General features: G+C 36.3%; 1 protein-coding gene across 1 annotated transcript in view; it reads left to right on the top strand.

Annotated features, from left to right (window-relative positions):
* The window catches only part of stag1a (stromal antigen 1a), a 210,520-nt gene extending 196,115 nt beyond the window's left edge, over positions 1 to 14,405 (top strand). The window contains exons 22-34 of the mRNA XM_055646184.1: positions 305 to 385; positions 2,315 to 2,407; positions 2,696 to 2,870; positions 3,391 to 3,530; positions 3,939 to 4,040; positions 4,119 to 4,267; positions 4,847 to 4,975; positions 5,220 to 5,425; positions 7,011 to 7,185; positions 7,353 to 7,463; positions 9,849 to 9,969; positions 11,021 to 11,101; positions 12,264 to 14,405. Of these exons, the coding sequence (XP_055502159.1) occupies positions 305 to 385; positions 2,315 to 2,407; positions 2,696 to 2,870; positions 3,391 to 3,530; positions 3,939 to 4,040; positions 4,119 to 4,267; positions 4,847 to 4,975; positions 5,220 to 5,425; positions 7,011 to 7,185; positions 7,353 to 7,463; positions 9,849 to 9,969; positions 11,021 to 11,101; positions 12,264 to 12,287 (1,587 nt within the window). The 3' untranslated portion in view covers positions 12,288 to 14,405. The remainder of the gene's footprint in view (positions 1 to 304; positions 386 to 2,314; positions 2,408 to 2,695; positions 2,871 to 3,390; positions 3,531 to 3,938; positions 4,041 to 4,118; positions 4,268 to 4,846; positions 4,976 to 5,219; positions 5,426 to 7,010; positions 7,186 to 7,352; positions 7,464 to 9,848; positions 9,970 to 11,020; positions 11,102 to 12,263) is intronic.
* The last annotated feature ends 387 nt before the right edge of the window (positions 14,406 to 14,792 follow it).

Below are 14,792 nucleotides of genomic sequence, written 5' to 3'. Positions count from 1 at the left end.
TTGTTATCTGAAGTATTTTCTATTGTTTTGAAACATTTGAGTGGTTGAATACTTACCTGCTGCTTGAGTGCTTACCACGAGCATAAAAGGTGCTTAAATAGAAATGAGATACAGTGTGAAATTTAAATATAACATCAAGAAAATGACAAATGTTTTGTGTGTCTGTTCACATCTTTTAATATCGTCCTTCATTCAATATTGTATTGTGAACATTTTTCCATGTTATTGAAACTATTTTTCTCCTTGTCCACAAGGACATGAATGATCAAGTTTAATCACTGTTTTGTTTGTTTTATTGATTTAGATAGTGGTCCAGGCACTGCAGTGCTGCCACTATTCAATCCTGTGGCAGCTTGTCAAAATAGCAGATAGTTCCCCAACTAAGGTGAGGAAACAGTCTGATGGTCAACAATACTGATGATATTATTTTTGAAACCTAAATACTTTTAAAACTTATTCTTTTAAACCATGAAATTGTTCCTGAAATGGTGGTTATGTCAAATCTTTCTTAACACTTAATTTGTTGACTGAAATTTGTATAAGAATATTTCTGTTGCTCTGAAACTACAGCAGCCCATTTTGCTCTGCAACTTAACACTGTGACTGTGCAATTATATTGCATTGTCATGTGCTGATATTTTAAGATTTCCAAATAGATTTGTGTCAGTTCTGGAAAGATGCATTGATTAACAGTTTTATTGAAAGTAATTGTTTAATATCGATGTTTCGGGATGCTTAAATGATTTTTACTTCTTTTTTTCTTTGTGCTTTTACATTGTGTGATACCTCCAGCACTTAATCCATTTTGCAGGTTGTTCAAGAAAATTAAATCTGTGTTAGTAAACTACTGTTCTCTCTGCTGATCTGTACAAGATAATTTTACTAAAAGAACAGCAATTTAAATCTACAATGTTGGTCATAATTACACAGGGTCTTAGCCAGATGATTTTTCAAAATCAAATAGTGAATGTCAGTTATTTGCCGTCAATTACAGAATCACTGAGATTCTTTGTTTAGAAGTTAAAAATCGTTGCAGTCATCTGAGAATTTGACCGTAAGAGGCCAACTGAAAGATTAAGACCTCTTCAGCAAGGGTCCCAACCTGAAACATTAACTATTTCGCTTTTCACAGATGGTGACTGGCCTGCTGGATGCAGCAATTCTGGGGGTTTTCTAGATTCCCAGTTTCTACGTTTTTAAATTTCCATTTACTAAAAGTTTTGTTTGTGTATCAATGGGCTACATCGGCAGTGCAGCACACACACTATCGTTGTTGAAAATGCAATTGTACATCTGATAATAACAATTCAATCATTGAGCCTGGGCATGGACATTTTTGAGGTGCTGGGAAAGAATAAGCAGTTCCAATATTGTTTCTTTTATTGCCTCTTAGTCATTCATACAATGAAAAATGTAGACCCTGCTTTCCTGGAGTTCAATTGTGGTAAAAATTGCTCCAGTCAGTGCTTTACTGGGTTTGTCTGCATCTACTTGCACAGCTGAGAATTTTAATGGACAACATTGAAAACCCTTTCATTGCAGGATTGAAAGCTTCTCATTCTGTGTTTTACTGTTTGACTGTTTTCTAGTTAATGGCAGCAGATGTAGCCTAAGATTAAGTTGAAAGTAAGAGATTGTGTTTAAATACCACTCTGCAGAAAGACCAGAGAAGAGTGGAACAATGCAGTACAGGAGCTGGTATTTAATGCATGCTGCCTCTCCATTGCTGTAATTATTTAAATAACAATCTGCGTCTTTCAGCCTCAGCTTTTACTGCTGATTTGCAAAAGCACCATTACCCAGCACAGCAGGGAGGAGATTTGAAATCAAAAGAACTAATTTAAAACCAGGAAGAATGCTGGTGTAGCAGACTGAGTGACAGCTAACAATAGTGTGTTCTGGGATGCATCTGCTTTGGAGAATAAGGGGGGAGGAGAAAACATTTTTTTGACGTCCTGAAACTGTTGATTAATGTACTTCACTAATTATTTGGTATGTCCTGTTGAGACACTCACAAGTTTATGCTGCTGATAATAGCAGGAGGGAAACAGTGGAGGGGAGAAAAGCCAAGATAGTAGGATGGAGGTGCTGTAGAAGGGAAGACATAATTTAATAACATTTTGAGCTGCTATCATTTTGCATCATCTCCTTTGGTCGGGTCTTGATAGCATGCAAAATGTGCAATGTCAGTGTAATACAACTAACATAACATGCAGAGAATGGTCAAGGTTATTTTTTGCATCCTTGAGCTGTGGTAGTCATTGCAATAGGATATTGTTATATAAATTAAAATTACTATTAAATTCTCTTTCAGGAAGAACTGCTTGGTTTGAGAAAAACAGTGAAAGCATTTTGTATCGTCTGTCAACATTGTTTGACAAATGTCAACCCTTCTGTCAAAGAGCAGGTAAATAAATCCATTCATTAGTTGTAACACATTTTATGGGTAATAATGATAAATTGGTGGGCCGATTACACTATTTAAAGTTACACTTATATTGAATGTTTTTACCCAAAAGGGAAATAAGGCTTTGGAAGACTGAGTTGTGCAGATTTAGTTTGCATTTATTTATTCTTCAGTAGTAATTATTTTCAACAAAATCAAATGAGCTTTGTGATAAATCTAGCTAAAGAATTGAGGATACAAAGTGTAACTTTAACATGCATTATAAATCCTTTCTTTTTTTTTATATAGGCATTCATGTTGCTTTGTGATCTTCTGATGATATTTAGTCACCAGTTGATAACTGGTGGCAGGGATGGACTCAAACCCCTTGTTTACAACCCAGATACTGGGCTCCAGTCAGAATTACTCAGCTTTGTAATGGATCATGTATTTATTGATCAAGATGAGGAGAACCAGAGCATGGGTAAGAATGTCTGTGTGGAAGTAAAGTTAGACACTCAATTAAAATAAACAAATGAAGGAGTGTAGGAAAGAACTGCAGATACTGGTTTACACTGAAGATAGGCACAAATAGCTTGAGTAACTCAGCAGATCAGGCAGCATCTCTGGAGAAAAAGAAAAGGTGACGTTCCGGGTCGAGACCCTCCTTCAGACTAGAAGTTTTGAGTGGAGACCTTTCTGGACATCGCAGTCAGAAGAAGGGTCTCGACCCCGAAACATCACCTATTCCTTTTCTTCAAACAAATCGCTGCTTTATGTGAGCTCTTAACATTTTAGACATTCAGTAACATAACAACATAAGTGATAGATAAGTTACAACTGGTTTCAAGTAAGTTGAGGTTTTAATCTGGAAATGGCTGTACTGTTGGCTCTTTTCCCCCTAGTGGGTGTGGGGCAGTAGTACCTGTAATGCAACAATTGGAATATGGCACAGATGAGAATAAAATGTAAATTTTAAGCATTCTTTACGTTTTTGTGTTCAGAAGGAGATGAGGAGGATGAAGCAAACAAGATTGAGGCTCTTCACAAAAGAAGAAACCTCCTGGCAGGATTTTGCAAGCTAATAATATATGATGTTGTGGATATGAATGCTGGTGCAGACATTTTCAAGCACTATATGAAGGTAATTTTAGGGATTTCTTTCTTCTTGAAATTAGAATTAAATACCATTTAGTTAAAGTTATTACCTTTTATTATTCAATTTTTGGTAGGATTTACTGGAATAGGAATGTGACATCTTCCCCTCTAATTACTGCCACAATTGAGCACAACTGTTTCATAATAGACAGAGAATAGACTCCGTAAAGGCTGTGCTTTTACTCGTTTGACTTGAGGGGCGCACTGCGATTTTAGCCACAGTTTCTGCCTAAATGCAAATTATATAAACGTTATTGAATTAATGACTGCCACTTGGAATGGAATTAATTGGTGGTTTATTGGAAGTTTTCTCACGTAGTAGTATTTGGAAAAATAAAAGAACCTCGTCAAAGTAACCAGCATGCCCTCATGTTTGTGTATCTCTTTAAAACAGTACTACAATGATTATGGAGACATCATAAAAGAGACACTAAGTAAAACCAGACAAATCGACAAAATCCAATGTGCCAAGACACTTATTCTCAGCTTACAGCAGGTGAGGATTTTCTTATGTTCAATAACAATTTTTGAAATGACTTCAATGAAATGCTAACTTTCACTCGTTATATTTTAGCTCTTCAATGAGCTTGTCCAGGAGCAAGGCCCTAACCTTGACAGATCATCAGCCCACGTCAGTGGTATTAAAGAGCTTGCACGACGGTTTGCTCTTACGTTTGGACTGGACCAGATCAAGACCAGGGAAGCTGTTGCCACCTTACACAAGTGAGTAGCAGCTGAGTGTTACAACTCCTACCTCTACTATATTGTAGTTGACTAAAACACTGTCAGTTAATATTTTAATGCTATTTGTAGCAGCTTTATATTTTATGAATCATTTGGAGTCTTTGTCTCGTTTAGTCTGACTTGGTAGTAGAAACGGTTAGCACAATGCAAAGAAATTGGGTTTATACTTGGTGTTGATTTTTTGAGTTTTTCCTTGTTACTAACACTCTTTAATTCCCGATGAGCCCTACCTGTTCCAGTTTAACAGTATATCTTATTTGGTGCATATATGCCATAGCTTGTAAAAGAAAAATATCCTTGTATTAATCTCTACTGCTTAAAACTTAAGATCCAAATTAATTTCCATTTCTACCCACACTATTGTGAATTTTACTTTTTTAAGTGTGTCCCCCCCCGCCCCAAACTATACTGAGGATATTTTGGCAAATGGCCATTGGTTGATATGCAGAAATGTCCCTCAACAGTTTATCATGAAGAATTGTTTTAGTTCATTTCTTAGTTATTCCAAAACTGATCACGCAAACGTCTCTAAAAAACATTTATCTGATTTTGCAACAGGGATGGTATAGAATTTGCTTTTAAGTATCCAAGTCCAAATGGACCAGACTACCCTCCATCAAATCTTGCGTTTCTTGAAATTCTGAGTGAATTCTCATCTAAGCTTCTGCGACAAGACAAAAAAACTGTGTAAGTAAAATATTGTTAACTAATTTTCTGAACTCCCAATGTATTTGGTTCAATAGTCTTGTTTTAAGGATGATGAGGCACAGATACATTATTACAAACAGAATTATGTTTTAATTTAAGGAATATCTGGGCCATATGATGAAACATGTTGCACAGTATTTCTGTGGCAAATAGATATGTAATATTGTCAAAAACAATTTAGTTATCTGTTCAGTTAATACAGTTATGTATTTGGTTTCTGCAGGCATGCATACCTGGAGAAATTCATGTCTGAACAAATGATGGAGAGAAGAGAGGATATTTGGTTGCCCCTAATCTCCTATCGCAATTCATTGCTTACTGGAGGTGACGATGACAGGATGTCAGTGATTAGTGCAGGTAGCAGCAGTAAAACTTCATCAATACGTAGTAAGAAAGGGCGTCCTCCTCACAGCAAGAGGCGAACTGAAGGTAAGTAACAAAAGCATTTAGTATTACCACCCTTAAATTATGGAGAAACTTCACTTATTCACGATTGAAAATGATCCCATTTGTGGTTTTTATTGTGTCTAAATAACATAAATAATTAACTTCCCAGTTTTTGTAAACTATGTACACAATGCACAATTGACAAGCATAGCCCTAAAACGTTGAAACATCAATGAGCATTAATTTTACATGCAACAAATATTGTATTTATTTGCTTATTGTAAAACAGAGACAATATTTGCTGAGAAGTATCCAAACTGAGATAGGCCAGCGTTCCTTCTGAAGAAGGGTCTCAACCCGAAACATCACCTATTTCGGCTCTCCAGAGATGCTGCCTGTCCCGCTGTGTTACTCCAACATTTTGTGTCCAGCTTCGTTGTAAACCAGCATCTGCATTTCCTTCCTACATATACCTTCAATCTAGTCTTGCTTTCCCTGAAATTCTGAGAGATTTTAATCTAAGCAATATTTAAAAATTAAAACTCTCAATCAGCCTCGATGTGAATTGTGTTTGAGAAATTTACAAAAGAAAATGAATACATGCTCAAAAAATGTTGAATGACATCCTAAACAGGGATTTTTGTTTAAAATGGTAGTAGGCAGACATTGATATGTTAGCATTGAATTGGAACGTGGCTGAAGGATGGAAAGTTAGAGAGCGGTAACTAGTGAACACTTTTTCTAGCTCTCTGCAAAGATCAGTGTTGAAATCATTCATCTCAATATTCACAAATTAAAATGGATGCAGAGAATGCTGCAAATATGCAGCAAGTCAGGTAGTATCCATAGTGAATGAGACAAAATTACAAGAACAGATCAGAACTTGGGAATCCTGTGGTGAGTAACTCACATTCTCACTTCCCAAGGTTTACAAGGCTCAAGTTAGGAATGTGATGGAATCATCTCCATTTGCCTGGATGTGTGGATTATCAGCAACACTTGAAGTTTTACACCATATAAGACATTGCAGCCCATTGCATAGGCATGCTTACCCACAACCATTCAATCACTTCACCATCGACGCACAGTAACAGCAGTATGCACCATCTGCAGGATACAGTGCAGCAACTCACTAAAACTCCTTCGATGGCACCTTCCAGACCCACAACTTCTACCAGTTGGAAGGACATGGGTAGTGAAAGCATGGATAAACCACCTGAATGTTGCCCTCCAAGCCACACTTGGAAATATATTGCCATGTCTTCGCCATTGCTGTAAAATCCTAGAAGTCCCTAAGACCATTGGTATATCCATATGTCCAGGACTGCAGTGGTTTAGGAAAGCAGCTCCCATCCCTTGAATGAATAAAGAAAAAAGTATTTGGAGCCATCTGTAAAATTCCGGGTCAACTTTCAATGGGTTGATAATGTACAGAGCAAACAGAACATTTCAAGAACCATAAATATTTTTTAATTATGCCTTCTCAGTAAATACCTCTTGAATTAATACATAATTAGTTCCTATGATGATGTATTAGCTTTCTCAGTGTTAGTTCAGAATAGGATTAATCAGAAACAGAATACAGCAGTAATAATGGCCATATTATGTATTTTGCGTGTTTTTATAGAAGAGAATGTGGATAGCACATGGTTGAACAGGAATGATACCATACAAACTCCAGCAGTTCTGCACACTCCACAACTAACTTCCACAGTTATGCGGGAAAACCCTCGGCAAGCAGCAGAACACAATATGGAGGATCAGGAATCTGAACGTGGCTCGGAATCGGATTTTGTACAGAAGTGAGTGAATTTCTGGTGGAATTTCATTGGCACATAAGTGCTATTGTGCACATATTGAGTACCTGAATTTTGTTTTCAGCCATCCGTGGGTTCTTTTATCATTGTAGAATCTTAGAGATTCAGCATAGAATGTCAGATTTTTTTTTTAAATGAAACCTTTTCTTTAGTCCTCAGATGCAAATGACCTGGTTGGGCCAGCACAAGCTGGAGGAGGCACACCGGAAAGACAGAGTGGCCATGAACTACATGAAGGCACGAGGTGGTGTAAGGCAACCAGTGTAAGTTTATAAACTGCTTTCTAGCAGCATAGTTGTCAGGATGAGATTATTCATGTCAAATTAATTATTCATGCTACTATGTTACAATAACCATGGAAGCACTTTCCTTACCAAAATTCTGATCTGACATAAAATAAATATTTTTAGATTGTGCGTTTGCATCAGCAAACATTAATTTAATATGTTCAATGTAGATTTTCTAAAGACAAATGACATCTTAATAAAGCAGCCATTTATCATTGCTGGCAATTGTGCCTTGATAAGAAAATAGGTGCAGGAGCAGGCCACTCGGCCTTTTGAGATAGCACCGCCATTCAATGTGATCATGGCTAATCATCCCCAATGTATCTCGTTCCTGCCTTCTCCCCATATCCCCTATCTTTAAGAGCCCTATCTAGCTCTCTCTTGAAAGTATCCAGAGAACCTGCCTCCACCACCCTCTGAGGCAGAGAATTCCACAGACTCACAACTCTCTGTGTGAAAAAGTGTTTCCTCATCTCCGTTCTAAATGGCTTACTCCTTATTCTTAAACTGTGGCCCCTGGTTCTGGACTCCCCCCACATCGGGAACATGTTTCCTGCTTCAAGCGTGTCCAAACCCTTAATAATCATATGTGCTTCAATAAGATTCCCTCTCATCCTTCTAAATTCCAGAGTATACAAACCCAACTGCTCCATTCTCTCAGCATATGACAGTCCAGCCATCCTAAGAATTAACCTTGTAAACCTACACTGCACTCCCTCAATATCAAGAATGTCCTTCCACAAATTAGGGGACTAAAACTGCACACAATACTCCAGGTGTGGTCTCATTATGGCCCTGTACAACTGCAGAAAGGACCTCTTTGCTCCTATACTCAACTCCTCTTGATATGAAGGCCAATATGCCATTCGCTTTCTTCACTGCTTGCTGTACCTGCGTGCTTACTTTCATCGAACAAGGACCCCCAGATCCCGTTGTACTTCCCCTTTTCCCAACTTGACACCATTTAGATAATAATCTGCCTTCCTGTTTTTGCTACCAAAGTGGATAACCTCTCATTTATTCACATTAAACTGCATCTGCCATGCATCTGCCCACTCACCCAACCTGTCCAAGTCACCCTGCATTCTCATAGCATCCTCCTCACAGTTCACACTGCCACCCAGCTTTGTGTCATCTGCAAATTTGCTAATGTTACTTTGAATCCATTCATCTAAATCATTGATGTATATTGTAAATTGCTGCGGTCCCAGCACAGAGCCTTGCTGTACCCCACTAGTCACTGCCTGCCATTCTGAAAGGGACCCGTTAATCCCTACTCTTTGTTTCCTGTCTGCCAATCAATTTTCTATCCATTTCAGCACTCTACCCCCAATACCATGTGCCCTAATTTTGCCCACTAATCTCCTATGTGGGGCCTTATCAAATGCTTTCCGAAAGTCCAGGTACACTACATCCACTGGCTCTCCCTTGTCCATTTTCCTAGTTACATCCTCAAAAAATGAGTCAAGCACGATTTGCCCTCCGTAAATCCATGCTGACTCAGAGCGACCCTGTTACTGCTAGCCAAATGTGCCGCTATTTCATTTTTTATGATTGACTCCAATATCATCCCCACCACCGATGTCAGGCTAACTGGTCTATAATTCCCTGTTTTCTCTCTCCCGCCTTTCTTAAAAAATGGGATAACATTAGCTACCCTGCAATCCACAGGAACTGATCCTGAATCTATAGAACATTGGAAAATGATCACCAATGTGTCCACGTTTTTTAGGGCCACTTCCTTAAGTACCCTGGGATGCAGACCATCAGGCCCTGGGGATTAATCAGCCTTCAGTCTACCCAACACCATTTCCTTCAGTTCCTCCATCACCCCAGATCCTCTGGCCACTAGTATATCAGGAAGATTGTTTGTGTCCTCCTTAAAGAAGATGGATCCAAAGTACCTGTTCAACTCATCTGCTATTTCCTTGTTCCCCATAATAAATTCACCTTTTTCAGTCTTCAAGGGTCCAACTAACTTAACTAATTTTTTCCTCTTCACATACCTAAGGAAGCTTTTACCTTTATATTCTTGGCTAGCTTACCTTCGTACCTCATCTTTTCTCCCCGTTTTGCCTTTTTAGTTATCTTCTGTTGCTCTTTAAAGATTACTTAAATGAACTGATCCTGCACCTTCTGTATTATTCCCAGAAATACCTGCCATTGTTCATGTGCACGACTGCACTATAAAACAAGTGGCTGATAAAGTCAGAGGTTACCTGTTAGCTTAAAAGAGGAACCTCCTTAAAAGAGGACGTTTCTTTCCCAGCAAAATTTTTCATACTGTTGAAAATGTATTGAAAAACAAATAATTCAACCCTATTGAATATTTTAATTTTCTTTGTGGTTTTTTTTGTACAGCCGCAGCCACAGTTTAATGGAAGATGATGCAGAACCAATTTTTGAAGATGTAATGATGTCATCAAGGGGACAGTTGGAAGATATGAATGAAGAATTTGAAGACACTATGGTTATTGATCTGGTCAGTGGTCATTTATATATATATCTAAAATTGATCTCCAATAATAGAGGAAGACACCATAGTGACTTTGGAGGATTTTAATGAGTGTAAACAAAAACAGGTGTTTATAATTTGCTTTTGACATATGAAGACAGTGATGTTTGATTTACCAAGCATTTTATTGACTGCTTATGATAAACTCTATATAAAGAACTATGCCAACTATGCTTATGCCAACTAATGAAAGTTTCAATTGATTCATTGTCTAATAGAAATTACAACAGTTAGCGGGCACTGTCATTTGAAATGGAAGCGCAGAATACTGAATATATGCAACAGGCCAGCCAACATTTATGAAGAAGAAAACAATTAACATTTCTGATCCATGATTGAAATAATGCTATTTCTCTCACTTTAGATGGTGCCTGACTTGAGTATTTTCACCCTGTTCTAACTTTATTACACATTTTACCATCTTTTATTTATCATCTTTTCATCATGGGATGGGTTAGTTTCAAAATTCATTAGAATTAGGCAGTTTGAGAGGTTTGTACTTGTAATGAATGTTGCCAGTGATATGATGCCACACATCGGGAATAAAGGAAATTTTATTTAGAACTAAATAAATGTTTGATTTCAAAACATTCCCATTGCTAAAAAAGTGTTCAGTTCTTGGAAAAGGAAACATGTTTAAATAGGACAACACTTTTGTCTTTTTTTAGCCAGTCTTGGTTATAAAACATTGGGATTGCATAAACTATTTCAAATGGATTAAGAAATGTCAGTACCTGACTAAATTATTAAATGGAATCACTTCCTTATTCTAATTTAATACAATCTACAGGATGTAGAAAATCAGATATTAAATAAATTAATCTTCACTTTGGGGGGTCTGTAATTCAGGCCTATTACACATCATTACTTTTCCCAAATAAATTGAATATGTTTATATCTTATTGTAGCTGAATCAATGTATTTCCTTGCTTTTTTTGATCTCAGATCCTCGACTATACTCAGACTTTGACACTAAAGCTATTCAGCAGTAATCGCAATAACTGAACTATTTTTACAGCCTCCATCACGAAACAGACGAGAGCGAGCTGAACTCAGACCGGATTTCTTTGACTCTACTGCCATAATGGAAGACGATTCGGTGGGTATCAAAGAATAATGCCATCTATCATAGCTGCTAATACCCAGGATGAATTATTTGGAGGAGTTATGCCCGTGTATCAATACATTTCTTACAGCAACAGTAAAACACGAATGAATTAATAAAAAAACTGGAATTTGGAATTTATTTGTTCTTCAAACAAGTGCTCAACCAAACATCTTTAATTTTTTTGGTTTGGGAGTGAAATGTACTTGCAGTTTCAAAGAATAGTAGTTTACTTAACAGTAAATTGTTAAAGTATTGTTTTCTAGTTAGGCTTAATTTATCATTTCTTATCACTATTAAAATGGTTACTTCTGAGGTGTTTTTTTTTTACTAATACCATACTTTTATAAAAGTATATTGTAATTATTTGAAGAGGCAACACTACGAGAATTCTGATTTGAGCTTCCTCCCTTGGATTATTGACACGATCAATTTCCTAAACCATGCATCTTTTTAATGCTTTATATTTATGTATGACAGAATTGTTCTCCTTAATGTCTATTACATTTTGAATTATGTATATGATTTACATTAATATTTTAGACTTGGCAACGATTTTTAAAGTCAGAATTATAACTATTATTTCCTCTTTATCACCATGATTATTTTTTATTGGGTGTTAAAAAATAATTTTAAGCTTGAAACTATACACCTTGGAGACTATTGAATGTCAAGCATATTTGGTGGATAACCTGCCAACTTGACATGCTTAATTCACTTTGCACCAGCAAAGAAGATAACATTTAGTTGGTGCACATAAAAGCTGGAGAAACTCAGCGGGTGCAGCTGCATCTATGGAGCGATGGAAATAGGCAACGTTTTGGCCCAAAACGTTGCCTATTTTCTTCGCTCCATAAATGCTGCTGCACCGTTGAGTTTCTCCAGCTTTTTTGTGTACCTTCGATTTTCCAGCATCTGCAGTTCCTTCTTAAACAAAGGACATTTAGTTGTCCTGATTTGGAAGTTTAATATTGTTTTGTTATTGTATGTTGTGAATTTATAAATGTACATTGGTAAATTTAGTTTTTGTACTACTACCCGTTTTATTTTAACTTAGTTTTACATAAAGTGTTTTTATTTGAATATTTCAAAATTTCCTATACTTTGAGTTATCTCGACTGTCAAATCTGAAGTTTTTTTTTTTCTTTTCCTTTAGGGCTTTGGAATGCCTATGTTCTGAAAGACTGCTGGAAGTTTTATATTTTTAAGAACTCCATCGTCTAGAGAGAATCCGCGATCTAAATACTGTGACGGCAACTTTTAAACTAAATTTTACATATTCAAGATCTGATTTATTTTTTATCAAAGGATAAACTTGATGAAGATTTGATTATGATAAATGGGGAAGCATGAAGAAGGAAGCACTAACTGTCTGTTTCTGAGACATTATTCTTATGGACTGAAAAATGTGGCAACTTCTTCGAGGAATTACCCTTTCCCCCCCCCTCCCCAATCCCCCCCAAAATTGATCTGATTCACAGACTGTGCCACTGCTGAAGAGTGCTGACAGTAGGATTAAAAGAAATTATTATATATATCAACCAGGAATAAATTGTATTGAAATCATGAAGGCATATTTAAAAAGATAGGGTGGAACATACAGCAGATGACACCAAAAGTACAGAGATCCCTATGAGTTTTTGTAATTTTTTTCTGCTGTACAGTTTAATATAAAGAACTTTTGAGATCAGCAGTTTATGTTATGTTTTTTAATTCTAGCTTATAAATTTTTCAGATGGCAGCAATGCTGAAAAACTAGGTTAGGAGCAACGCAATTTTCTCACACTGGAGTTTGGTTTCTTTGTGGTATGCATTTATTTTATTGAGGGGGTGGGAAGGGTAACTGGAAATCAATTGCAAGAACTATATACAATACATGTATAAATGGGTAGTAGGTTCTGCGGGGGCTTTTTAGATATGTGAAGTATTGCTGCCGCAAAACAGAGGTAACAGAATAATCCAGAGATTTCCTTCCTTTTTATTACCAAGGTCTTATGTGTATGTCTAAAGCAAGCTACTTCTTTTCATAATAAAAGCTGCCTTATTTACTGTGAAAACTACTCATTAGCTGCTTTGAGTTTGACTTCAGAAAGTTGAGATGTGCACTCTTATCATAGTCCTGTGCATTTTGCTTTTGGTTTTAATGTTCGGAACACAACAGGTGAAGTTTAGAGGCTTTGGAAAGCTTCTTTAAAGTTCTGTTGATTGTGAAATGTTCGTTATTAGACAACAGTTAACAATCTGTTTTATTTACAGAAAGGTTGTATAAATCAATGCTGTACACTTCCAGAAGTGTGAAAAAATTAGGTTAAGAGCACATTTATTAGTTAAATTTTGATGCCCCTTTGCCCTTGATTCTCGATTTACTGTAAACAGTAGTAAGGAACACCCCATTTTTTGACTTTCACAATTGTCTAAATGTACTTTTACAGATAATGTTAATTTTATACAGAAGAATTCAGTAATTGACTTTATGGAGGATTAACCCAATGTGCTAGAGTGTTCCATCTGTCTTGCTTCTGATTACTTACCTGCAGAATCGAAATGTTTTAATGTCATTTTTCACTGTCTAATCATAATATTTAAAATGTCATAATTAATTTCATCAATCACAGTTTTAACATTGTTTTTTCATAATTTGGATCAATTGGCATTTCCAATGTAGAAATTGACAATTGAAGTTACACCTAATCAAAAAATCTTGTATGAAATGGTAGCAGAAACATTGGAAGGCTACTGCAGTAAATGGGCAGAATAATGCATTAACATTTTAACCTGTTCGTATCTAAAAAGTAGATAAAACTGTAGATTTTAAATTCAATGATCACGCTTCATTTATTAATCTACCAACCATTAACTTGGATGAACAGAGTTTAAAGGTCTTGACTTTTTGGTAGTACTGGTAAGCAGTTGTGGAAATATGCAATTTTGGTTAATTTTGTACAGTTTACAAACTAAATTGTCAATGATCTCAAAATAGTTCTGTGGATTGAGTGTCGCGACGATAGGTACTGCGTGGTTGAAACCATCACTGCATCAACTTAGGCTGTGCAGTCATCTATTTAAATCTGAATTCTTCAGCAGTATTGTAGCAGAATGTGAAACAATGGTTTCATGTCTGGGTACCTCCTTGTTGGGCTTGAAATTGAGTTTGAAGTTAATAAGTTTTATATTTTGAGTGTTACCTTGATCGGTTTTATTAGTAATACTGTAAATTGTACATTTTCAGTATAAAATTTCTTTTTGTACATTTTAAAGCTGATGCTTCACCTTTCCTTTAATAAACTGTTTGAAAGAATTGTTTGCAGACTTTGAGTTCTTTGAAACTTAAATGTCTTTATGTTTAATTTTTTGCTTTTGGTAATAGATACTGGATGGTCCTATAAGCTACGTGCATATAAGCTTATGTGCTTCTACCTCATTGTGGACATTTGTCTATGGAACTGGCACTCAATGTTGAGAAACATATTCGGCACTCTATCTTCCCCTTTGCTCGATCTATTGTACTTTAGTTTGACTTGTATTTTTGTATTATTTGTCTGATCTATATAGATAGCATGCAAAACAAAACTTTCCACTGCGGTACACAGTAATAAACCTAACCTGGATTCTTTAACTTGCTCATTTAACCATATAACCATATAATAATTACAGCACGGAAACAGGCCATCTCGGCCCTACAAGT

The sequence above is a fragment of the Leucoraja erinacea genome, chromosome 14 (genome assembly GCF_028641065.1).
Source record: "Leucoraja erinacea ecotype New England chromosome 14, Leri_hhj_1, whole genome shotgun sequence".
NCBI classification, from domain to species: Eukaryota; Metazoa; Chordata; class Chondrichthyes; order Rajiformes; family Rajidae; genus Leucoraja; species Leucoraja erinaceus.
Note: the sequence above shows the minus strand (reverse complement) of the source record. Positions and strands in the feature narration are given on the sequence as shown.